At 39.1% G+C, this 26,684-nt stretch overlaps 1 protein-coding gene across 1 annotated transcript in view; it reads left to right on the forward strand.

Moving 5' to 3' along the window:
* TTC3 (tetratricopeptide repeat domain 3) overlaps window positions 1-26,684 on the forward strand; it is a 126,827-nt gene that overhangs the window by 74,328 nt on the left and 25,815 nt on the right. Inside the window, exons 29-36 of the mRNA XM_011953999.1 lie at window positions 1,586-1,632; window positions 2,684-2,740; window positions 3,865-3,938; window positions 6,093-6,257; window positions 7,602-8,667; window positions 9,603-9,668; window positions 14,953-15,102; window positions 24,965-25,104. Coding sequence (XP_011809389.1) covers window positions 1,586-1,632; window positions 2,684-2,740; window positions 3,865-3,938; window positions 6,093-6,257; window positions 7,602-8,667; window positions 9,603-9,668; window positions 14,953-15,102; window positions 24,965-25,104 — 1,765 coding nt within the window. The remainder of the gene's footprint in view (window positions 1-1,585; window positions 1,633-2,683; window positions 2,741-3,864; window positions 3,939-6,092; window positions 6,258-7,601; window positions 8,668-9,602; window positions 9,669-14,952; window positions 15,103-24,964; window positions 25,105-26,684) is intronic.

The raw sequence follows: 26,684 nt of genomic DNA on the forward strand, positions 1-26,684 counted from the left end.
GGATTCTCAAGTCCAGTAGCTCTGCCTTCCACCTTCACCCCAAACATTTTAAGTTTTATCTCCTCATTTAAAGAAATGCTTATATTTCTTAAAACTTTTCAAAATCCACTGATCTTGTCGATTAGAGTGTTCGACAGTGTCACTAGTACTGTGATAACTGAGAGTCTCGACTCTTCCCCTGACCTCTTCATGCATGATTCCCTAGGGTATTTCTGTGAGACAGCCAAAGAACCCCTTGAAGCAGTATGACTGAACCCACCTATCACATCTTCAGAGATCTGTTTTTCTTCAATTTATCTCAGTCAATAACACTGTATATCTAGTTTTTAAACGGGAAACTCTATAATTAGTCTCAATTCTTTCTTTTCGGTATTAAGAGTATAACTTGTTTGTCATCAATCCAAATGAGCTTTGTCGTTGATCTATCCTTTGCTGTCCACCCCACTTCCCAAGGCCAGGACTTTAGTTGTCTTTCCATAGTTAGACTACTATAGTAGCCTCCAAACTGGACTCCATGCCTCTAGACTCTCCTACTCTTCCATCTTCCTCTTACATTGCAGGTAGTGACTCTTCTAGAACATCTCTCTGATTCTTTTAACTCTTCAATTTGGGAAACATTTGTTTAGTTTTACTTACAAATTTAATTCACATCATCTGGGGTCTGGGTTCGTCATCATCCTCTGTCTCTGAGCACACACCCCACTTCTGACTGTGCCCAAACCTGCCTTGTGCTTTCCTGACTCCTGTCTTTGTTCATGTAGTTCCCCCTGCCATGCCCCACCCCTTTGCTTGTTCATTTCCAGAGTAACTTAAATGTCCCCTCTTCCTCAGAGTCCTCCTTGCCCCTCCTGTGGGCCTCTCCCATGCAGACTGCAGACTTGAGTCCTTCATGAGCTTTGTTGCCTTGTGTTTCATGTGGTACTTAGCATGTTGGGTTACAGGTGTGTGTTTGTCTTTCTGGCAGTGGAGCAGGAGTTCATCAATGGCAGGGACTGTCTTGTGCATCTCTATTCCTAGCACCAGCACAGATGGCACCTAGAAGGCACTCACATTATGCTGAATCCCATTGAAGTTCTATGGTTCTTTGTAGTTGGTTTCCTGTTTAATCAGCCATTTTGCCCTTGGTTTCTAAACCACACTTGTGTCAAAGCCTATGAAAGAATAGAACGGCCGGGCGCGGTGGCTCAAGCCTGTAATCCCAGCACTTTGGGAGGCCGAGACGGGCGGATCACGAGGTCAGGAGATCGAGACCATCCTGGCTAACACGGTGAAACCCCGTCTCTACTAAAAATACAAAAAAAAAAACTAGCCGGGCGAGGTGGCGGGCGCCTGTAGTCCCAGCTACTCCGGAGGCTGAGGCAGGAGAATGGCGTAAACCCGGGAGGCGGAGCTTGCAGTGAGCTGAGATCCGGCCACTGCACTCCAGTCCGGGCGACAGAGCGAGACTCCGCCTCAAAAACAAACAAAAAAAAGAATAGAACATGGCCTGTGCCAGTAGTCTCAGGAGTTGTTTGAAGGCTTTAGTGTATTATATGGAAATGTAAATATTTAGTTTCCTCACAAAACCATCTGTATATTCCTGCAGACAGCCGCTGTACTGTGTTAAGGAAACAAGACAGTGGTGACGCACTGGTAAGTTACTTGATCACTTGAAATCTTATGTTCTAATCTATGTTAAACCGAGGATGAGAGGGGGACCCAGGCCAGTGTTTATTGACATCACAGCCAGTATTCAAGAACCACATTAAAAGGACGTCTGGGTAGTACGTACTATTTCATTAGAAAGTCACTGCCAGTCTTCCCAGAATTGGAGCAATAATCAGCAAACTATGAGGCTTAAATTAGACAATTTCCATGAAGTTTCAGAGCTGATAAACATTAATATTCTAATTAAGAAAGGAAGAGTTCTTCATCTCCTGGCATAAAAATGAAAAGTTATCTTTAATAACTAAAGTTTTAATTTTTGCTCTAGAAGGAAAACAAAGGGACTTTGTTTTGAGTGGCTCTAAATTGAGTTTAAGTTAAAACAGTTCCAGAGTTGTCTTCCTTAGTAGTTTGCAGTTGCCTTTTCTTCATTCTTCAGAAATTCTTCAGTTTAGGAAAGTGAGTAAATAGAGAAAAGCACAGCATTGTGGCAGTTTTCAAAGAGAAAGATGCTCGTTTACTGATTTTCAGGAGCAAATCATCTATCTATATGAAATTTTATCTTAATCTGCTCCATCAAATATTGCCCGACTAAGCAGGGAAACACAGCTGATGTACCCCATAAGGAGCTGAAGGCTTCGTTATTCACTGTTTGTGCCCCAGTGTGTGGTCAGGTGCAGAAGGTCTAGTGTGGCTTAGTGAAAGAAATACATTAATAATACAAATAGTATTATAGCATATAACTGGAATTACTTAAAAGTCTGATTAATTACTTGAAACAACATTCCAACCCTGTGGAAAATAAGATAAAAACGTTGGAACAATTTAATTTTAGTTATAACATTAGGTATTATTAAATTTTGCTTGTTTTCTATTATAAATCATAGCACTTTGGCTGATACACTGTAGTGTTATTTTTGTTAAACATTTTATGTACATTTAACTTACGGCTAGTCTGTGAAAACCAATATGGTTTCTTTATGTTGAGATTCATGATGCTGTTGTTTGAGTGTTCACTGATTTTCCCCCCATTTTTTAGTTTAGTTCTACCAAGGTGAAAAACAAAGGCAAGAAAAAGAAGCCAAAGGATTCAAAGGTACGGAGTATTTTCTGTATTAATTCTTGTCTAAACTCTCCAAAATAGTTAGTTGGACATATAAATTAGAATTGAGCAATTCTTCGGATATTTTGAAACATTTGTAGAGAAAGACTTTCTAGGAATTAAAGATGTTTTGGCAGTCTTCTACATTTTGAAGAAATTCCAGGTTCATATTGTATAATAGCAAGTCTTGAGACTCATATTCTTTATTGACCTTTTTATTTTTTTAGATGTTTCTGAGTAAAAAAAAAATTGCCATAATGTCCCTAAAAATAAATAAGTCTCAAAAAATAGATAACATATTTAAACTAAGAATGATGAATACTAATCATTATGACTGTCCCAGGATTGATAGAATCCCTTCCTTCCTCTCACCAAAGGCTCTCCTCCAAGCCCGTGAGATAAGTAGGGCATTTTTATTTTTATTTTTGAGACAGGGTCTCCTTCTCTCGCCCAGGCTGGAGAGCAGTGGTGCAGTGACGGCTCACTGCAGCCTCAAACTCCCAGGCTCAAGTGATCCTCCCACCTCAGCCTCCTGAGTAGCTGGAATGACAGGTGCATGCCACCATGCCCAGCTAATTTTTTGTAGAGATGAGGTTTTGCTGTATTGCCCAGGCTGGTCTAGAACTCCTGGGTTCAAGCGATCGGCCCACCTTGGCCTTACAGGTGTGAACTACTGTGCCAGAGTAGAGCACAATTTTTAAGTCTTTGGTGGATTCTTCATGGCTCTTGTGTATGTGGGGAGCAGAAAGGGGGATGGAGTGAGAGAGAGCAGCAAGTCTTCAAAAGATGAGAAGAGCTAAGGAGTTCCAATACAACTTTTATTTTTATCTTTGACTATATGTATTTACTTTAGGTAAAATGGGAGTTTAAACTGAGTAACATTTAAATTTTTTTGGAGCATTGGAAACTATCCTAAATGTTAATTTGAGCTTATTTTTGGCTGTTGAAACTTTTATTACTATGTATTCCTGTTTGTAAGAAAATTTGGATAGATCTTATAGATTAGCAATTTGTATGTGTGTTTATATAAGCATTCATCAATTTTAATGATTTTTTTTTTTTCTTTAATGGAATTTTAAGGTAGAAAATCATTGTCATTTTTCTGTCTTTTAAACCAGCCTATGTTAGTTGGGTCTGGAACAACTTCAGTAACTCCAAATAATGATGTCATCACTTCAAGTGAAGACCATACGTAAGTATAATTTTTAAATTTTTGCTTCATTTTAACTCAAATGTCTTTACTTAATAAGTTGTGTTAATTTAATATATATAAACTTGTGTTGTATTTCCCTGACTTTCCTTTCTAAAGCTGTGCATCTGACAGCCTGATGTAATTATATCTTGATTACATTTACATAACATGGCTAGAAGGCATTAAGAATCCATTCAAACTGTGTCACAATACTGGTAACGTTCATTCACTAAGTACATACTAAGTACATACTAAGTACATACATTCACTAATACAATACTGGTAACGTTCATTCACTAGGTACATACTAAGTCCATACATTCACTAATACAATACTGGTAACGTTCATTCACTAAGTACATACTAAGTACATACATTCACTAATACAATACTGGTAACATTCATTCACTAAGTACATATTGAGAACTTACCAAGTACAAGGCTCTGTGGGAAAATCATAGAAAAATGTCTAGAAATTATTCTTTAAAATAGTCAATAAAGAGAATGTCCTGTTAATACTTACTAGCATTTTTGCTGTAATAAAGAGGAAGCTGTTTTGGGAGCTGTGTATGATGTTATGGTTTCACCTTATATATTAGTGATTTTCAATGCCATCTTGTTGTCGAAACTGAGTTTTCAAGAAACAAATATTTAAGAAATAAAACTAGTGAGTAACAGTAACCCATATTCCTTTATGAACCAAAAATGTACAACATGGTTTTTTTTTCACATTTCTTAAAGGAGTTACCAGAACAGTTAAAAATTTACGTGGTCGTTTTCATGGATTCCTTAAGTAGGGTAATTGTTTTAAGTTAAAATAATAGCCTGTCTTAGTCAGTTTGCGCTGCTATAACAATATACCATAAACTGGGAGGCTTACACACAGAAATTTATTCCTCACAGTTCTGGAGGCTGGGAAGTCCAAGATCAAGGTACTGGCAGATTCAGTGTGTGGTGAGGGCCTGCTTTCTGGTTCCTTCTAGATGGTGCCTTCTCACTGTGTTTTCTCATGGTGGGAGGGACAAGGCAACTCTCTGGGGCCTCTTTTATAAGGGCACTAAGTCCATTCATGGGGGCAGAGCCTAATTACCTCCCAAAGAGTCCACATCCTAACACCATCACATTGGTGATTAGGTTTCAACATATGAGTTTTGCAGGAACACAAACATTTAGACCATAGCATAGCCTTTACTGAGATTAATTCTTATGTATCAGACATTGTTTTAGGGGGTTTACATACATAAACTCTTTCAATCTACTTATCCTGCCTAGGAAGTAAGTGCTATTATATTTTGTCCAGTGTACAGATAAGGAAACTCTGAGGCACAGTGCACAACGACTTGCCCAAGAACACAAAGCTTATAAATAGCAGAGCTGGGATTTAAGTCATGCAGCCTGGTTTTAGAGTCCACACTCAAACTACTACATCTTTTTAGAGTGCTAACATCTTATATTAAAAAAAAACTTTTGTTTAGATGGAGTTTCGCTCTTGTTGCCCAGACTGGAGTGCAATGGCGTGATCTCAGCTCACCGCAACCTCCACCTCCCGGGTTCAAGCAATTCTCCTGCCTCAGCCTCCTGAGTAGTTGGGATTACAGCCATGCGCCACGATGCCTGGCTAATATTGTGTTTTTATTAGGGACAGGGTTTCTCCATGTTGGTCAGGCTGATCTTGAACTCCTGACCTCAAGTGATCCGCCCACCATGACCTCCCACAGTGCTGGAATTACAGGCGTGAGCCACCGCACCCGGCCTAAAAAAACCTTTTATTAATACCATTTACCAGTCTCAGTCTCACTTTAACTTACTTAATAGCAGTTGTAATATAGTCTTCATTTGTCTTTCAATCATTTAACAAGTTATAGTTAATGCAACATTTTTTTAAAATATGGAGTTTTAAGAATTTTGCTCTTTGGAGCAAGACTAAATAATTGAAAGTGCTTACTTAGATTGTCAGATATGATATTTCTTGCCTATAACTGTGGAAGGGTAACTTATCTACACTAAGTTCCCTGGTGTTATTTTTTTGCAACATAGAGCTGAGTAATATATTGCCATTATTGTGTTTATTTCAATTAAACATTCTTCTGGTTAAATAATAAACCAAAAGTTTATCTTTCACAAAACTGGGTGTTTTTTGTTGTTATTTACCAGCAATCGAAATTCAGATTCTGCAGGCCCATTTGCAGTGCCTGACCATCTTCGGCAAGATGTAGAGGAATTCGAAGCTCTCTATGACCAACACAGTAACAAATATGTTGTCCGCAATAAGAAGCTATGGGACATGAACCCAAAACAAAAATGTTCAACTCTGTATGAGTAAGTGGGTTGAAATTTTTACAATTATTATTTTATACTGAGGCTGCCAATTAAACATCAGAAGTTGTTTAATTTGTGCCTGTTTTTAGAGATTTTGCCACATTTTACACAAAGTTAATTTAGGACTTTTTTTTTTTTTTTTTGAGACAGAGTCTTGCTGTGTCACACGGGCTGGAGTGCAGTGGTGCAATCTCTGCTCACCACAACCTGTGCCTCTCAGGTTCGGGTGATTCTCATGCCTCAGCCTCCTGAGTAGCTGAGATTACAGGCTTGCACCACCATGCCTGGCTAATTTTTGTATTTTCAGTAGAGAGGGGGTTTCACCGTGTTGGCCAGGCAGGTCTCCAACTCCTGGCCTCAAGTGATCTGTGTGCCTCGGCCTTCCAAAATGGTGAGATTATAGGCATGAACCACCTCGCCCTGCTCTGAGGATTTTTAATTTTTAAATTTAGAGTCCTAATGATTATTGATTTTGTCAGTCTGAGCTACTAGATCGATATTGAGTGGGGTGGATAAAACAAGTAAAAAAATCAGGAAAATCTCAGAAATAGCTTACCATTTTGAGCTTTGTGTTATTAAATAGTGCATGAGGCCTTCCTTTTAAGAAAATAAATCAAGGGCTGAGGTCTATAATAGAGTATTAATTTAAAAGCCAACTCTTCTCCTGGAAGTCTTGTCAGTAGCACATCCACCATATGGCCCTTTCTTCTGTTTTCCTCCATTGCATCATTCCTATTTAGTTCTGTGCTCTTAGATCCTTCTTCATAGTTTTTCTTTGGAGTTGAAATGCTGAGCAAGTCATATTTCCAGAGAACTCTTGAGTGACAGTGTGGAAACAACTGTAAAATTATATTATTATTTCTTAAAATATGCTAGAATTTGCCTCAGACATCCAAAAGTAAAGCTAAAGTATGTAGTTTTCAGTATTTACTGTACACAAATTCAAATAGGATTTGTTTTTGGATTTGATTTTCTCTTTTTATTTAAAATTCTTATTATTAGCATTATTATTATCTTTCCTGAATAAATTTTTATTTTTTATTGTTTTTAGAATAAATTGTATAATTACATAGTTGAAAGTTATAAAATAACTTTGATTTCATTTTGCTTTCCCTCACTCCCAGAAAAGTTTTAAATGATCATTTTCTAGGAGGTATACAAAATTTTCTGGATAGTATCATTGATTGCAGTTAACCTTATGTTTGTTATATTTTTGTTGGGGAAAGGTTGAGATCAGTGAAAAGTGAAGCAGTGTTTTCCTTTGGGAGAATAAAAGTTTTTTATTTATAGATGTATTCAAGTACTTCCTTATAGTAACTCATGTAAATGTAAATTTTTTCCAAGTTACTTCTCTCAGTTTTTGGAGGAGCATGGTCCCTTGGACATGAGTAACAAGATGTTCTCTGAAGAATATGAGTTTTTCCCAGAAGAAACTCGACAGATACTAGAAAAAGCAGGAGGTTTAAAACCTTTTCTCTTGGGATGTCCTCGTTTTGTTGTGATTGACAACTGTATTGCATTGAAGAAAGTTGCATCACGGCTTAAGAAAAAAAGGAAGAAGAAAAACATTAAAACAAAAGTAGAAGAAATTTCAAAAGCAGGAGAGTATTTACAAGTTAAACTACCTCTGAATCCAGCTGCTAGGGAATTTAAACCAGATGTAAAGTCTACACCAGTGTCAGATTCATCTTCAGCACCAGCTTCTGAAGATGTAAAACCCAAACCTGTGTCTGCAAATTCTCCTGAGCCAGCTTGTGAAGATGTGAGGGCCAAACCAGTAGCCGACAGTTCTTCTAGACAAGTTTCTGAGGATGGGAAACCCAAAGGGGCCTCTTCCAATTCTCCCACACCAGGCCCTGAGGATGCAAATTACAAGCGAGTCTCCTCTAATTCCCCCAGACCGGTTCTTGAGGATGTGAAACCAACTTACTGGGCTCAATCCCATTTGGTCACAGGATACTGTACGTATCTTCCTTTCCAGAGATTTGATATCACCCAGACACCGGCAGCATACATAAACGTGTTACCAGGTTTGCCCCAGTACACCAGCATATATACACCCTTGGCCAGCCTTTCTCCTGAATATCAGCTACCAAGATCAGTACCAGTGGTGCCGTCTTTTGTAGCCAATGACAGAGCAGATCAAAATGCTGCTGCCTATTTTGAGGGTCATCATTTGAATGCTGAGAATGCTGTTGGTCACCAGATTGCCTGTGAAACACAGATCCTTGAAGACTCTTTGGGAATATCTGTAAAGTCACACTGCAGCACAGGTCATGCTCATACAGTCCTGAGTGAGTCTAACAGAAATGATGGGCACTGTGGAAATTCTAACAACAAATGTGAAGTAATTCCAGAAAGCACCAGTGCAGTAACAAACATTCCACATGTGCAGATGGTTGCCATACAGGTAAGAGTTAAATAGAAAAGTCTTCTTAATACTGAAGTTAAATTTTCCTTTTCATTTTTCATTGCTGTTATATTTACAAGAATCCTTAAAGTTGACTGACTTTATAATGATTACTGAAGCTTTTGCCTGAAAATATTTTTAAAATAACTATTTTGCAAGGTGTGCCAGGTAATCTTCTCAGAAAGAAGCTTGGGTCCAGTAAATAATACCCATCTTTGCTACCGAAATTCTGCGCACATTGAGAAATAAGACAGCAGGTGGAGCCAAAACGTCATCCTAAGAATTAATAAAGGGGCTGGAGGAGAAGGTGGCTGTTTGTAGAAAAGTCAAGTGCTGGCTGGCTGTGTAGCCTGTATCACAGTGCCTTACCTGCCAGTTACAGGAGGGCCCACTTGGAGGCCTTCCAGCGTGGGGTGCCTGCCCCATAGGACTTACCGCGTGGAGGAGGAAGGGAAAATGTGCTGGCAGCTACTCAGAAAGAAAGAGAAGGAAAAAGGAAGACCCTGACCTACATGTGCCCAGCTTCTCCTGTCAAACCAGGGGAGGAATGAGAAAAAAAGAGACAGCCAGATAGAAACAAGAGAGATGTGTATGAGTTCCTTCCTAACAAGCAAGAGATGAAATCAAGATTCTCCCATGATTGCCTTTATAGGGTATGAATTCATTAAATCCTTATTGAATTGCCCCACTCCTCATTATGTTTTCTAGGAAGCTTTGAAAAAAATAGGTTAAGAGCAATGGATCATAATCATTTTCAGTTATACTAATTCTAAATAATTTTCCTAATATACATGTTTATAGAAAGTATGGAACATGATCTAAATGGAAAAAAAACCTTGAAAAAATTGTGGGTGTATTTTAAAGTGTTATTACTTGATGGGCTTTACTAGAGCAATTGAGATAAAGTGAATTTTAATTTTTTGTTTTGCCCACAGGTATCTTGGAACATAATACACCAAGAAGTCAATACTGAGCCATATAATCCTTTTGAGGAACAACAAGTGAGTCAAAATTATGTTAAACTGTTTAAAGGTTTAGTTTTCATTAATTTATCCAGATGGAATGATAAACTAGAACTATTTTGGAGTCAGCTTTTTCCACACAAAGTTATCACGGAATAAGCTTGAGAACATAACAAAAAAATGATTTTGTTTTCATTGTTGAAATTTGAGAAGGGAAGGAAAAGGTAAATTTTTTCCAGCATATTTATTTCAAATTATAACAGCGTTATTGTTTTATTATTTTTAAATTTTTATTTTATTTATTTTATTTTAATTATTTTTGGGACAGGGTCTTGCTGTCACCCAGGCTGGCCAGCTTTATTATTTTAACTGGTATAATGAGCATGTAATAATTTATAAGTAAGCTTATTCATGTGAATAATACAGAAAGATATTATAAAGACCTTCTCTACTATAATAATGATTCAGTTAGAAAACCTACTAATATAATTTACTTCGTTAATATGCATCATAAGAGAAAAGTTGTCTTATCAACTCAAAGTTACTGAAAAGGTATTGGATAAAATCCGGGTCACTGTCTTGACCAAAACTAGTAAGAAAATGGGAATTGAGGAATATTTCTCAACCTGCTAATAGTTTAAGCCAAAAGCCATCATCTTGCTTAATGGTAAAGCCTTACCATTAATATTTATTATTATCCTGGGTATATTAACTGAGAAAGCAGGTATGAGAAAGAAAGAAGACAGAAAAGAGAAGTGACTATCATTATTTACAGAGGCTAAGCTGTGTAGCAGGAAAATCCAAAATGATCAACTGAAAACCTGTACTAACCTCTATAAACCTATACTTGTATATAAAAATATATACAAACAGTTACCTGTTAGAAAGTATGTTGAAAGAAAGTATTTTCAACACCAAAAAAAGAGATAAAATACTTAAATGTATATAAAGAAAATTTTTAAATGCTATGGAGAGACACATAGAAGCCTTAAATGAAAAGATATTTCCTGTACTTGGATAAGAACACCTAATTTGATAATGAGATTGGTTCTACCTAAAGCTTTTTAAAATTTAACACAATCCCAGTATATACATGAACAGGTCTAATTAGTTGTGTATACTGCTGTATATATAACAAACAACTTTAAAACTAGTGGCTTAAAACAGTAAATATTTCACAATTGTGAAATCTCACAGTTTCACTCTAAGTCAGGAATTCAGGAGCAGTTTAGGTGGATAGTTCTGGAGATTCTCACATGGCTAGCCAAGATGTTGACCAGGGCTCGGTCATCTGTGGGACTAACTGGGGCCAGAGGTTCTACTCCCAAGATAGCTCACTCACATGGCTGGCAAGTGGGTGTTGGCAGTTGCCAGGAAGCTTCAGTTCCTTGCCTTGTGGACCTCCACCTAGCCCTGCTTGACCTCATGGGGCTGGCTTTTCCCAGAGTGTGTGATCCCAGGCAGAAGCTGCAGTGCTTTAGGAAGTCACAAATCATCACTTCTGCTGTATTCTCTTGGTCACATAGACCAATCCACCAACCCTGATACATGGTAGGAGAGGTCTATACAAGGCTGTGACTACCAAGAGGCTTGGTTACTGCACAGGATTAATTTGAAATTAGACAAATTGATTTTAAACTTCATATGTAAAAATGAATATCAAGAATGGGTATGGAAGAGAAACTGTAAGAAAAGGAGTTGTGCAACGAATATCAAAACACAATATAAATCTATCTGTATTACCACATACATAGACCATTAATATAAGAGTACCTGGCCAATATGTTGAAACCCTGTCTCTACTAAAAATACAAAAATTAGCCAGGTGTGTTGGCTCACCTGTAATCCCAGCTACTTGGGAGGCTGAGGTAGGATAATTGCTTGAATCCGGGAGGCAGAAGTTGCAGTGAGCCAAGATCACGCCACTGCACTCCAGCTTAGGTGACAGAGTGAGACTCCATCTCAATCAATCAACCAACCAAGATGGTAAATTGGCTGGGCGCGGTGGCTCATGCCTGTAATCCCAGCACTTTGGGAGGCTGAGGTGGGTGGATCACGAGGTTAGGAGTTTGAGACCAGCCTGGCCAACATAGTAAAACCCCATCTCTACTAAAAATTAAAAAAAATTAGCTGGCGTGGTGGTGGGCACCTGTAATCCCAGCTACTTGGGAGGCTGAGGCAGGAGAATCGCTTGAACCCAGGAAGCAGAGGTTGCAGTGAGCCAAGATTGCACCACTGCACTATAGCCTGGGCAACAGTGCCAGACTCTGTCTCAAAAAAAAAAAAAAACAACAACCAAAGATGGCAGATTACCAGTGAGCAAAAATTGGATTGGATTCTTTTTTTTTTTTGAGACGGAGTCTCGCTCTGTCGCCCAGGCTGGAGTGCAGTGGCCAGATCTCAGCTCACTGCAAGCTCCGCCTCCCGGGTTCCCGCCATTCTCCTGCCTCAGCCTCCCGAGTAGCTGGGACTACAGGCGCCCGCCACCTCGCCCGGCTAGTTTTTTGTATTGTTAGTAGAGACGGGGTTTCACCGTGTTAGCCAGGATGGTCTCGATCTCCTGACCTCGTGATCCGCCCGTCTCGGCCTCCCAAAGTGCTGGGATTACAGGCTTGAGCCACCGCGCCCGGCCTGGATTCTTAAATACATAGGAGAAATGGATTGCCATCTAGAAAAAATCAGTCTTGGTCCGTACCTCATTTCCTTATACCACAATAAGTTCCAGGCAGATTAAAGATTTTAGCATAAAAAATGGACCTATAAAAGTATCCAGGAAAAAAATGAAAATTGTTTTATAAGATCAGTAAACAGCATGGGAAAAAAGTATGTTTATATACCTATACACATGCATGTAATGTGTATATCCTATATGCATAGCATATGTATAAGAACAAATTATATATACACATACACATGTCAAAACACAGATGACAAACAAGGAAAATTATGCGCAGTGTGAAACAGATAAAGAACTAATTTCCTTAACATACAGTTTCTATAAATCAGTAAGGATAAGATTAACAGCCTGTCACAAAGATGAGAATGGATGTGAATAGACAATTCACAATGAAAGAAATACAGATGATTTTTAAACATATAAACAGATGCCCACCCCACTTGAAATAAGAAAAGCAATCATTCACATTTTGAAAGAGAGTGAAACTGCAATTTCTGGGAAGGCAGTTAGGAATCGATCTGCACTAATATGTATAGAGAGAGACCAGTGAGCCAAGGGGATTCGTGTGTTTGTTTAGTCTGTATTTGAATCAGCAGAAAATTGAATACAATCTAAACCTCCATCAATAGCGGACTAGTTAAATTATGATATACCTATAAAATGAAATATTATGGGGTCATTTAAAAAACAGTTCTATAGTTAGATATGGAATGATTGACAAGATCAATGTCTAGTTAAGTAGGAGGAAGGTCAGAACTTGTGTTTCCTGCTGCTATTTGTACAAATAGCATTTAGTTGTTGCTAATGATAAAAATAATATATAGAGTTCTTAAATTTTTTAAATGAATAATACCAAAAATTATGAAAGAAAAACTGAAAATCATCTACCTTCCCATCACTCATGTTAATATTTTGATGTGTAGCCTTCCAGGATGTTTGAACATTTACATATAATTAAACAATAGTTTTTAAAAGATGGGATCACAGCATATATATTGTATTTGAAATTTGCAACTTTTAATTAATATATTGTAGACTTGTTTCCATATCAGTAAATATGATTTATAGCATCATTTTAAACGGATACTTGCTTTTCCATTTTATTAATGTGTGATAATTTATTTGACCAATTTCTTGTTGAACATTTAGATTGTGTCAGCTTTTTATGTTTACAAACAGTCCTATAGTGAACGTTTTGGCCTGTTCACTGTTGTTGAAGTCTTATGCTGTGCTTAAACAAGGTAGGCTCTGTTGTTTAATGAGTCAGTGCTTTTGACTCTCAAATGAGTGTTTTTATGAGTGATGGGAACGTTCAGAAATGCTTTCTTAAATTAGTTCTTAGTTTTAGGACCTCTATGCTAGTGTAGTTGATTGTTGGCTTCTCAACCAGTGAGACTTGCATTTGAATCCCAGCATTGCTACTTTCTCCTGGGACTTTGAGAAGTTGCCTCACTTGGTTTTCTGATCTATTAAAGGCAAAAATAATGTATTTCTCACAGAAGTATGGTGAAGTGTTTTTTTTTTTTTTGGTGAAGTTTAAGTGTAATAACATAGAGGTGGCATTTAGCTTCCTGCCTGTCTCTGTTGGTAATTTGGGGCATGTAAATTCATTCATGATAGCAAGTTACTATTCACTGTGATCCTTTTGCTGAATTAAAAATTAAAATGGAGGTAACTAAAGTCTTAAACCATAAAGTTTTGCTCCTGGGTGATAGTAAGGTTGACTGTTTAATTAATTTAGTTAAGCATGGACTCTATTTATAGTACTAAACTTTCAGTCTGGGCAGACAAAGTGGCATGCTCCAAGGCAAATGGGCATGCATGGTCAATCTGACCATAATTCACAGTTCTCTAACTGATCATTCACAGAGTTTCAAATACTTGATTCCCTGCCTTTTTATACTTGAAAAATACTAAGGTATTGGGGGAAGGTACAGGAAGTGTCAGAGCTGGACCAGGTTTGTGCTTGGGATAGATTTCTAAAGCCTGGCTGCCACAGGGAGGACAGTTACTTCCAGCTGGAGAAGCTGCCAGCATCAAACAGATGCTCTTTTAAAGTTATATGCAGTTTGAAAGGTTTTAAAAAATAATTACGTAAATGACATTTATTGTTTGCCAACAGAATGGTTTCTGGGTTTGGGGTTTTTTTTGTTGTTGTTAAGCTGGTACAAGAAACATAACTGACAATAATTCATTGATAATATTTTGTCATTTTGAAATAACCCGCAACTATTTATTTGAAACACCTAAAAGTAAAGCCAAAGTTAAAATGTTCTATTTATATCTAAAATATGTATAATATATGCAACTTTTTAAACCTCATAAATAATCGTTGGTGTTAATTGTGGAGAGTGACATTTAAATCAAACTGTTGATCTAATATTGAACCCTTCTAAAACAAATATTCAGAACTAATTATAGATTGGAGAATTTATGAATTCCAATAATATGAATGATTATATTTATAAAAGAGCTGGTTTTGCTAAACACTGTTTAGAGGTTTTTAATTCTTGAATTATTGTGACATTTCCCTTGTAAATTTTCATCTGCCTTTTACTCTCCTTTGTTTAAGAAACAGTAAAGAACAAGATCATAAGTAGGCATTTTAAATAATTTTTAATAGATTGTTTTGTAATTCACTTTTAGGGGGAAATTTCACGGATTGAAAAGGAGCACCAGGTATTACAAGAGCAACTTAAAGAAGCATATGAAAATTATGAGCAGATGAAACTTAAGGGCTTAGAAGAGACCAGGGACCTGGAAGAAAAGTTGAAAAGGCACTTAGAAGAAAACAAGGTAATCCTATCTGAAACCTGTCTTTAATTGCATATAGCATAGTTAGAAGAATATGAGTGTAACTGTGCTGGTGCAGCTTCAGCTGAACTTCTGCATTGTTGACTAAACAAAAGATTCTTTCTCAGAATTGCCTGCTTCAGATTTCTTCACGACATATTAAAGTGGCTGTTTCTTGCCGTGCTTTAGAACCTCTTGCAAACTGCCTTATGAGAAAGGGGCTGTAAATCTGGGTTTTCGTTTAGCTATAGTTCAGTTTCCTTGGTTAACTAAAACTCTATTTTATGGTGACTGAGCTCTGAGATAAATTCTTGTTTATATTGAGAGGCAGCATAGCAATAGAGGTTCAGAATGAGAACCCTGGAGACAGACTGGCTGGGTTCAGATCTAGGCATGGTTCTATACTAGTTCTAATCTTGGGCAATTTACTTAACTTCTCTGTGCTTTTAGTTCTTTACCTGGAAAATGTGAGTAATAATAACTCACATTATGTATGGTTAGATTAATACTTACAAAGTACTTTAAACTGCCTTGTTCGTAAGGACTCAGTACGTATTGGATGCTACTGTTATCATCATCTTCATCTTATTCCTAAGGAAGTATAAGAATAACACATGGAGCCTTAGACATACTAGAACTGTAAAGTCACCCAGAGTATCTTGTTGAGATCTGCTGACCTTGAATTCTGTTAGTGAAGACTGATCATCAGATACATGGCTAGTCTCGGAGGGATAGCAATTAGTAGCAAAGCCAGATTGAATTAGTGAAAAAATGGAATCATAGATGTGAGGAAATCAGGTGCATTTGTTTTTAAAAGCTACCATCATCTGTTTAGAAAGGTAACAAAAGCATATTAATTCATTTAAGAAAGGAGGAATTTGTTCCAGAAGTCTGGATCAATAGCTGGGGTAACATATTAAATAGAAGAAAACTAGCTTAGTGGGACCTTAATCAGGAAACCTATTTACTAAGATTTTAGTAGAAAGCCTAGGGTCAGTTTGTAAAGGTAACTGTCATAACATTCCCCAGGACCTGTTTATACTCAAGATGAGACTGGGGAGATTCTAAGAACAAGAAGAATTAGATAGATCCTGAGACTTGACTCAGTTTCCTGGCTGGGAGAAGTAAAAAAGAACAAAAGCAAAATCCTACATAGCATAGTGACACATGAAACACAAGTTTCTATAAGCTACTTAGGGGTTTAACAAAACAAAATAGTTTTATAAACCTTATTTTGCCTCAGGAAACTTCAGTTTTAATAAATGCATGTGGGAATGCCTATAGCTGCCTGTTTGAGTGATGAGGCAGATTGGAAACACAGTCTTAAAGGTAGCATTCAGCAGGTGAGGTATCTTTCTGGCAGAGGCTTTCCGGATTTGTAAATTGCTGGTCTGACTGTGTGCTCTGTGTGTACAGTTCATCAAGGTTCTTTCTTTGTACAGTCAGTCCAGAAGAGTCTGGGAAATAAAGCACCTATGGGGAGGGCTCCAGCTGTCAGGCTTTTTTTAACTTGTTAAGACTTTGAGTCTGCTGTTGGGTGGCCCTACTCAAGAGTGCCTTAAAAGGGCAATTACCAAATTATAGGCCTGATAAGTTATTAGACTTACCACGTAAAATGTATACCTATTCCCTGCCAGGATAAGTTGCTAATCTGAGTTCCTTGGGTTGGTGTCCACATAAGAGTAGATGAGATTTAGCCATAGTCATTTCTTTATTAATGGTGTTTATGCTCATAGCTCATGGAGAAATTTCTTATAAACATAGAAAGAACCGAGTGGCCTTTCCTGATACTTCCCTTTGGCCTTTGACTGCAGATTGCTGAGGTTATGAGCTAACCAACTTTTCCTTTTACTCCAGTTACTTGATGCCATGTTTGAATGTAGCAAATGTACACCCAGCCCCTTATAGAGAACAGAAAAACAGGGAAGCTCTAGAAATCTGAATGCATTAGAGTCCCACTGCCCACACCACACCACAGCACCTCCATGTAATAGCTTTGTGATGTTAGACAATTTCTTCAGCCTCTTTGACTCTCAGTCTTCTCACTAATAATGTATTGTCTACTTCACAGCTTTGTGAGGTCCCATCTGGGGTGGTTGAAAAAGGACGGGATAGCCAGAGATAGTAAGTACAGTACTCAAGGAGGAACTGTCCCACCCAAAATTCTACTTGTGCCTCTGCTAAGAAAATTGTTTTTTTACAAACCACTTTAAGAATGCTTCGCATATGGCCTGGCGCGGTGGCTCACGCCTGTAATCCTAGCACTTTGGGAGGCCAAGGCAGGTGGATCACGAGGTCAGGAGGTTGAGACCATCTTGGCTAACACGGTGAAACCCCATCTCTACTAAAAATACAAAAAAAAAAAAAAATTAGCCAGGTGTGGTGGCGGGCGCCTTGTAGTCCCAGCTACTCACGAGGCTGAGGCAGGAGAATGGCGTGAACCCGGGAGGCGGAGCTTGCAGTGAGCCGAGATCACGCCATGTACTCCAGCCTAGGTGACAGAGCGAGACTCTGTCTCAAAAAAAAAAAAAAAAGAATGCTTAGCATATACAGGCCAGCACAGGCCAGGCACAGTGGCTTACACCTGTAACCTCAGCGCTTTGGGAGGCCAAGGCGGGCATATCACCTGAGGTCAGGAGTTCGAGATCAGCCTGGCCAACGATGAAACCCCATCTCTACCAAAAGTACAAAAATTAGCTGGGCATGGTGGTGGGCGCCTGTAATCCTAGCTACTTGGGAGGCTGAGGCGGGAGAATCACTTGAACCCGGGAGGTAGAGGTTGCAGTGAGCCAAGATCGTACCACTGCACTCCAGTCTGGGCCTAGGTGACAGAGCGAGACTCTGTCTCAAAAAAAAAAAAAAAAGAATGCTTAGCATATACAGGCCAGCACAGGCCAGGCACAGTGGCTTACACCTGTAACCTCAGCGCTTTGGGAGGCCAAGGCGGGCATATCACCTGAGGTCAGGAGTTCGAGATCAGCCTGGCCAACGATGAAACCCCATCTCTACCAAAAGTACAAAAATTAGCTGGGCATGGTGGTGGGCGCCTGTAATCCTAGCTACTTGGGAGGCTGAGGCGGGAGAATCACTTGAACCCGGGAGGTAGAGGTTGCAGTGAGCCAAGATCGTACCACTGCACTCCAGTCTGGGCGACAAGAGCTAGACTCCATCTCAAAAAAAAAAAAGAATGCTTAGCATATTATAAGCATCAGTAAAAGTCTGAGCAAGGTATTATATATAGCTGATGGGGTTCTATTATTATTCATGAGCTAGGAATGGCCTTTATAGGTAGTTAGGCCAGTTATCTATTCTCTGCCAGTGGAAAAGTGGCTTTTTAAATTTTTTTTAGTTTTCAGATGGAGTCTTGCTCTGTCGCCCAGGCCGGAGTGCAGTGGCACGATATCGGCTCACTGCAACCTCTGCCTCCCGGGTTCCAGCGATTCTCCTGCCTCAGACTCCTGGGTAGCTGGGATTACAGGTGCACGCCACCAAGCCTAACTAATTTTTGTATTTTTAGTAGAGACGGGGTTTCGCCATGTTGGCCAGGCTAGTCTTGAACTTCTGACCTCCAGTGATCCTCCCACCTCGGCCTCCCAAAGTGCTGGGATTACAGGCGTGAGCCACCGTGCCTGGCCAAAAGTAGCTTTTTTAAAGCCAGAATCTCTTGTTGTTTTTATTGTACCTTAACTATGGACTGGCAGGTTATAACTGGTTGCAGTATTGCTGAAGGACATAGGTTCATTTTGTTTTGAGAATAAAGTTCACATAACATAAAATTTGCTGTTTTAACCATTACAAAGTGTACAATATAGTGGTTTTTTGAATATTCACATTGTTGTGTAACCGTTACCACTATCTAATTCCACAAAACTTTTATCACCCCCAAAAAGAAACCCCATATTTATTAATCAGTCACTCCCTATCTGCCCAGGACATATGGTCTTAAGGTGCTTTAATGAGATGCTGAAATGGACAATTGAGTCAACATCAGCCCTTAAAAACACTGTCAAATTATTTGGCCCAGAATAATTTACAGGGTAGATTTTTGGACCTTTGTCTGCATTAGAACAGAATCTTGGCCCTGCCTGTCAAAACTTCCCTAGCCCACACCGGTGCAGAGGTGGGATTCTCCTCTTCAGTCATGGGTCCTTGTCAAGTTCAGCCTTTTTAAAATCTAACATTTATGAAGCTCCTACTATGTGCCATACTCAATTGTTTTTACATGTATTTAACCTCAAAACAGTCTTTATACAGTAGTGTTATACTCTGGTACATAAATCTCCATGTTACTTGTGAGGAAATGGAGGTGGGAGCAGCTGATGAAGCTTTCCCCAAGCCACACCAGTACGAAGTGGCAGAACAGGTCATGTCAGGCTTCAGAGCCCGTGCATTTGTTCTCCCTTAAGAGAAGGTCAGCTCCACAGCCCCGTTAAACTGTTAGGAATGTTTCTCACCACTTTACAGCAGTGTAGGCGTATCAGTTAATCACTGTCATAATAATGCTGAGTAACTCCCAGCCACAAAACCCCAGTGACACGTGACTGTAATCGCTTAGCATAGGAGTCTCGATCAGCCGGTCCTGCTTGGGCTTGGCTGGATCAGTTCACCTTTGGGCCAGCAAGAGCTCTGCAGCATCTTTGCTGTTCCTGCCTACATATCTGGGGTCAGCTGGCTGTAGATTGATCTAGAATGGCCTCAGCTGGAATGACTGGGACAACTAGCTCTGCTCCACATGTCTGGCATCTCCCACCCTGAAAATCCTATTCTGAAGGCAGTAGGAAGGTGCAAGGGCAAGCAAGGATGGCCACACGGCACCTTTCAAGCCTCTGCTGACTTCAGGTCTGCTTAGACCCTACCAGCAAAAGCAGTCACATAGCCAGCCAGAGTCAGGGCTGGGAAAAATAGACTTTGCCTCATTAGTGAAGGGAACTGCAAGTCACATGACAAATGGAGTGGCTGCAGAGTGTGAAGGATGGAGCTATGAATGCCATCCCTCCACTACAGTAGGTCAGCACCAGTAATTTACTAACACTCAGTAATTACCAAGAGCCTTCTGTGTGCCTGCTTCATCTTCCGCCTTCTCTCTTGCCAGCTCTCTGCATTGTTCTCTAATTTAATGGATAATGTTGGTCATTCGATTTTTCACTTCCAAACCTTTTCCCAGTGCCATCCCTTCTGCCCGGAGTGGCTTTCTTTCTCCCTGAGCCTGACTCCCTCCTGCTTCTCTTCTGGGCATCACTTTCTTGAGGAAACAGTTGTTGATGGCAACCTCAGGCTTACCTACAGGCCTTTGTTAATGCAGTGGTGGTAATAATGACTATGTGATACAGTAATTATCATTTTATAACATCTTTATTGAGATATAATTAACCATAGTGTAACATTTACCCATTAAAAATAGACAGTTTAATGTTTTTGGTATATGCCCAGGGCTGTGTGTAGCACAACCTAAGTTTCAACCATTTTCATCAACCTGAAAAGAAATCTTATACCCACTAGCTGTCACTCCCCATTCTCTCCCGCATCTCAGCCCTTGGCAACCACTGATTGACTCTCTAGATTTGTCTATTCTGGGCATTTTGTTTAAACGGATCATGTTACGTGTAGTCTTTTGTAAGTGTCTTCTTTCACTTACAGTGTTTTCAAGGTTCATCCCTGTACATCCATCTATGTTAGTATGTATCAGTATGTCATTCCTTTGTACTGTGGATAATATTCTGTTGTGTGACTGTATCACATTTTATTCATTCACTAGTTGACATTTGCGTTCTTTTCCACTTTTGCACTATTCTGAATAATGCTGCTGTGAACATTCATGGACAGGTTTTTCTGTGGACATACGTTTTCATTTCTTTTGGATGTATGTGTGGGAGTGCAGTTGCTGATCATATGGCAATTCCATATTTAAGCGCACGAGGAACTGCGCGCCTGTTCCAAAACCATCCTGCCAGCAGTATACGAGGATTCCAGTTTCGCCATTCTTACTGACAGTTATCATCATTTGTCTTTTTATTTAGGCCTCCTGATGGGTATGGAGTGGTATCTCATTGTGGTTTTGATTTTTATTTCCCTAAAGGCTAATGATATTGAGCATCTTTTCATATGCTTATTATCCATTTGTATATCTTCTTTGGAGGAAGGTCTACTCAGATCCTTTATTCATTTTTGAATTGAGTTTGTCTTTCTATTATTGACTTTTAAGAGTTTTTGGGCCAGGTGCAGTGGCTCACACATACAAAACCAGCACTTTGAGAGACCAAGGCAGGAAGATCACTTGAACCCAGGAGTTTGAAACCAGCCTGGGCAACATGGCAAGATCCCTTCTCTACAAAAAGTTTAAAAATTGAGAAGGCATGGTGGTGTGCATCTGTGGTCCCAGCTACTTGGGAGGCTGAGCTGAGAGGGTCACTTGAGCCCAGGGGTTTGGAGGCTACAGTGAGCCAGGATCATGCCATTGCACCCCAGCCTGGGCAACAACAGAGTGAGACCCTGTCTCGAAAGGAAAAAAAAAAAAAAAAAGAAACAGAACAGGGCTGGGCATGGTGGCTCACGTCTATAATCCCAGCACTTTGGGAGGCTGAGGCAGGAGAATTGCTTGAGCCCAGGAGTTCAAGACAAGTCAGGGTGATGTGATGAGACCCTCACTCGCTATAAAAAATTAAAAAACTAAATAATTAGGTAGGTATGGTGATACATGCCTGTAGTTCCAGCTACTCAGGAGGCTGAGGTGGGAGGATCACTTGAGACCAGGAAGTTGAGGCTGCAGTGAGCCATGATCTTGCCCCTGCACTGCAGTTTGGGCAACAGAGCAAGACCCTGTCTCAAAAAAACAAAAACAAAGAGCTTTTCTATATTCTGGATACAAGTTGCTCATCAAATCTGTGATTTACAGATATTTACTTCCATCTTCCATATTTGCAAATGTATCTCCCGTCTCCATTTTGTGGGTTGCCTTTTCGCTTTCCTAATGGTATCATTTGCAGCACCAAAGTTTTTACTTTAAGTACACTAAGTCCAATTTCTCATATTCTTTCATTGCTTGTGCCTTTGGTGTCATAGCTAAGAAACCCCTGTCTACTTCAAGGGCACTGCTTACCCATTTAGGTCTGTGATCCATTTCAAATTAATTTTTCGAACAGTATAGTATAGTAACTGTCATTTATGCATATTTTCTCTACCAAACTGTGATCTTGAAGTAAGGACTGTTTTTTGTTTTGTTTTGTTTGTTTGTTTTTTGAATGGGGGTCTCATTAGATTGCCAAGGTGGAACTCCTGGGCTCAAGGGATCCTCCTGCCTCAGACTCCTGAGTAGCTGAGACTAGAAACACATGCTACCATGCCCAGAAGGGTGGTTTTTAAAGTTATCTTTGATAGCACCTAGCTCAGTATACAAACTAGGAGCTTTGCAAATGTTTATCAAAGAATGTGTGCCTGGCCCCTAAAAAGCTGCATTGAATGAGTTGTGTTTCCATATTCTCTATCAGCCTACATCAGAGTACATCAGGCTCACATTCTGTGAAGTTTGCTGCTTTATTTACTGCTAGTATGGACTTGGGGATATTATCCATTCTTTCATGTAACAAATATTTCTTGAATGTTATTTTAAGTGCCAGGCTCTGTGCTGGCCTTGTGGGGTGTTTCTGCGGCATCCTCTTCATGAGGCCCTTCTGTCTGCCATCACTTCCAGGGCCTCTCTTGTGCAACTGGTTTGTTTTTATGTTTTATATCGAATTGTACAGCTCATTATATTTTCTCTTTGACCTTGTCTGCCAGAAAGTTTTAATGTTGTTTCTAAAGAATTGGTTAGGAGCACATGCCATTCATTTTTGTATTACTCTCCCTCATGGTTTTGTGTTGTCATTCCTCTCTTTTTATTCTGTTTTCTTTACATGCTTGGCATTCTTTTTCTTTTTTCTTTTAAAAATGTATGTATATATTATCAAAAGTACCTCAAATATTTGTTTCAGAACAACACTGAGGTTCAATAAAAAAGATAAGAAAACAAGTTTTCTAATTGAGAAAAAGAAAGTGTTTATAGTTATGTCAATAAACTGTAATATAGCAGATACAGTTGTATATAGCCTATTTGTTTGTTTTATGCTAAGTTTGAAAGAAAAAGGTTCAGGAGATCGTTCTGTCTTCCATGAAGTCAGAAACAAGCTTGTGATAGCTAACCTGTTTAGCATTGTGAGGCAGCTATGGCATTCAGCAGTGGTTAGTACAAACAGAAGATGAACTCATGTAGTATTTTCGCTGCCTGAGCTATATTCGTGTGTATGTGCGCGTGTGTTTATAATACTTTGTGCTTCTTGATACTTGAACTCCCTTAGGTACTTGTTGCCAACTAGGTTCTTATGCCTCACCATAACCTTGTGGTTGCACATAATCTCCCAGCCAAAGGGATGGATCCCAGGTGAGATCATTGGCTCAGAATAGGAGCACAGGATAGGTGAGAAACAAGATTGGCTTGGCTGCCAGCAGCAAGGCATGCAAATTCACATTGGTCCTGGTAGAACCAAACCAGGTGGAACACAGGATTCTTAAGTAGAATAGGCATGGTGGTCACCTCAGTCACAGCAATGACTCAAGAAATTCAGGATCAACAAGGTTGCAGCTAAGAAGATGTGGGAAGGACTGGTTCCCATGTTAAAGGGAATGTTACTGAGCTGTTGTTCAGTTTTTGCCACCTAAGAACAGTTGTCCTGTGCCAAAATCAACCTTATCCCTGCTGTAGGATTCAGAAATCTTAAAGGACCTTGACTGGTTAGCAAATCTGCCTTTAAAAAACATTGAGAACCTTGGTGTCTAAGGCTGAAGAAGGAGTAGTGGCCTCTTAAATTGATAGAGCTTTTGGCCTGAAGGCCATGATTTCCTATGGAATCCATGTAGGTTGACTTTAGTGTCCTTTTTGACAGAGAAGAACTCGAGTTTCTATAGCTGAACTGTATTCCTCAGTGACCTACGCATGCTCTAAGCCTAAGCAGGAAGTTCACGCTGTAGGGAATCTGATAGGAAGTAAAATATTACAAGTTTCCCTAAAGCAAATGTGAAGTTAGGATTTCATTAAGCCATCATTGATAATAGTGAGATTTTAAACTAGAAAATATTTGTTTCCTTTAAGTATTGCTTTGATTCACGTTTAAATTAATTATTAGAAATATTAATATAGGGAATGTTTTACTTATAAATGACTGGTATTTATAAGCATGTGCCCCACCCAAACTGCTTGCTCCCATTGAATAGATGATACTTCAAAACAAACATCAAACCTTTAGAGAATGTGGAGATTCAGAAGTTTCAAAACCAGCAACTACATAAGAAGTTGACAGAGAGGGTTGGGTGTCAAGTGGTGCTGTACCAAACCCTCCAGGGGAATGGTAACTAGCAGTGACTCCAAAGAGGTTTCCATTTCTCTTTGTCACACTGCCTGAAATTCTGGCAGGTATCTCAACCCATATGCCTTTAATGACCAGCAAGAGGATTACATTTATATTTATAACAGCAAACAAAAACTATTGGCCTTGCCAACTAAAACATGTGTACAGACTCCTTGTAGATTATAGAATCATTGAGGCTGGAGAGTGAAGTGTGAATACTTCTGGGCACATCAGAGTGGTTCTTCACGGTGCCTTACTGTAATCAGGTGCACGTAGTGGGTAGGATGTGGCTGTCTGGTGTGACTTGATGTCCCAGGCTTGGCTGGGGGGCATAGCCTGCCACAGGGCACCACCAGCTTGGGAGTGTCTGTTCCACTGAACTTGAGTCATTGTTTAAGCTATGACGCCGTCACAATTCTAGCCTTTTAGTCTCTTTTGTTAAAAAGTATATTTTGCCATTTATGTAAGTACCTTCTAAATGTTTTTAGATCTCAAAGACGGAATTAGATTGGTTCCTTCAAGATTTGGAAAGAGAAATTAAAAAATGGCAGCAGGAAAAAAAAGAAATCCAAGAAAGACTAAAATCACTGAAGAAGAAAATTAAAAAAGTTTCAAATGCCAGTGAAATGTAAGTAATGATTGAAAGGCAGTAATTTTTATTTTTAAAAAATTGTGACTTTTGGTTATTTTCGCATTTTGATATTTAATTTTAAACTATATCAAGTAAAGTAAAAATGAATAGCTACTGTTTTCAGTGTTTGTCTCATTTTAAAAAGTATTCATTGAGTAATTATCTCACCTAAATTTTTTTCTAAACTTAACATTTTTTCAGATAAATTATATAAAAGTGAGAGTAGCATGGAACTGAGAATCCCCAAGGAACTGACTTCCTTGCGGTTTGAACACCATCCCTTTCTCTGGCCCTCTTTTTTCTTATCAGCAAAACATGGGGGCTGGTCTGAAAATCTAAGGTTCCTTTCAAAAGTAAGATTCTGTGATGATTATTTTATTTATAATTACTTTTATCCTGAATCTATAAATTATTAAAATTTGTCTTGTAGTGTGAATGATTTCATAACATGCACGGATCCTAGGAATGATTGTCAGGTGCACCAAGAGTGTGTTTTAAGATTCTCTATGATCCGTCCCTAACCTCCCTCTGCTCTAAACAGTGATAGGTCAAATTCTTCAGCTTGTTTTCTACCACTGTGTAAGAAAACACCCAAAAGTCAGTGTCTTGGTTAGTAGCCATTGTATTTGCTCATGGTCCTGCAATCTGGGCTGAGTTCAGCTGGGCCATTCTTCTGCTGGTCTTGCCAGGAGTCCTCGTGTGGCTGAATTTAGCTGGGTGGTGACTGGGGCTGGCCTCAGCTGGGATGCTGGGGTGGCTTGGTCTCACGTTTCTCTGTGTAGCCTCTCTGTGATTTTGATTTATGTGGTCTTTCCATGTGATCTCTATTATGATAGCCAGACTTCTTACGTGGTGGCCAAGGACTTCAAATGGTGCAGAAGTGGAAGCCACTAGGCCTCCTGAAGGTTCAGGCCCAGAACTGTCACAGCATCATCTCTGCTACCTTTTATTGCTTAAAACAAGTCATAGGCTTGGTCCAGATTCAAGGGCATGAATAATGGGAGGCCGGGTTCGTTGGGGGGCCATGCTACACATTCACCTTTCAAAGGCTTTTGCATTTTTCCATGCCGCATGCCATACGATCAGATGACTTTCATTACGAGTCTTGCCAGCATTGCATTTAGGCAGTTTTTAGGCAGTCCTCAAACAATGAGGAAGAGTAAAGCACTGCCTCAGAATTGTCACTCCCTGTGTCATGTCATTTTGATGATCAAAGTAGCTTCACTAGTAGAACACACTAATGGAAACGATAATGTCTGTAAAGGTTTTTATCTCTAATATTTGAGCCTGACCAGTCTTGGTCATTTTGTTACTAAAAAATGTGGAAATACTTATATTTAACATACTTTTTTATGTTCAATTCAGACATACTGTCAAACTAGACAAGGTAACTAGAGGCTGTTATGATAAGAAGAAATTTTTTTTTCTGTACTTGCATAAAAGTTAATTTCTGCTGAAGAATAAACTTTTTATTGTTGACTTTTTTCCATTTTATTAATAGATTTCTTTACCTTTCCTGTCACAATTTAAAGATAAACCATAGGCTTCTAAGTTTTTTGCGTTTTTTTTTTTTTTTT

Source organism: Colobus angolensis, unplaced genomic scaffold (assembly GCF_000951035.1).
Source record: "Colobus angolensis palliatus isolate OR3802 unplaced genomic scaffold, Cang.pa_1.0 Scaffold38, whole genome shotgun sequence".
In the NCBI taxonomy this organism is placed as follows: domain Eukaryota; kingdom Metazoa; phylum Chordata; class Mammalia; order Primates; family Cercopithecidae; genus Colobus; species Colobus angolensis.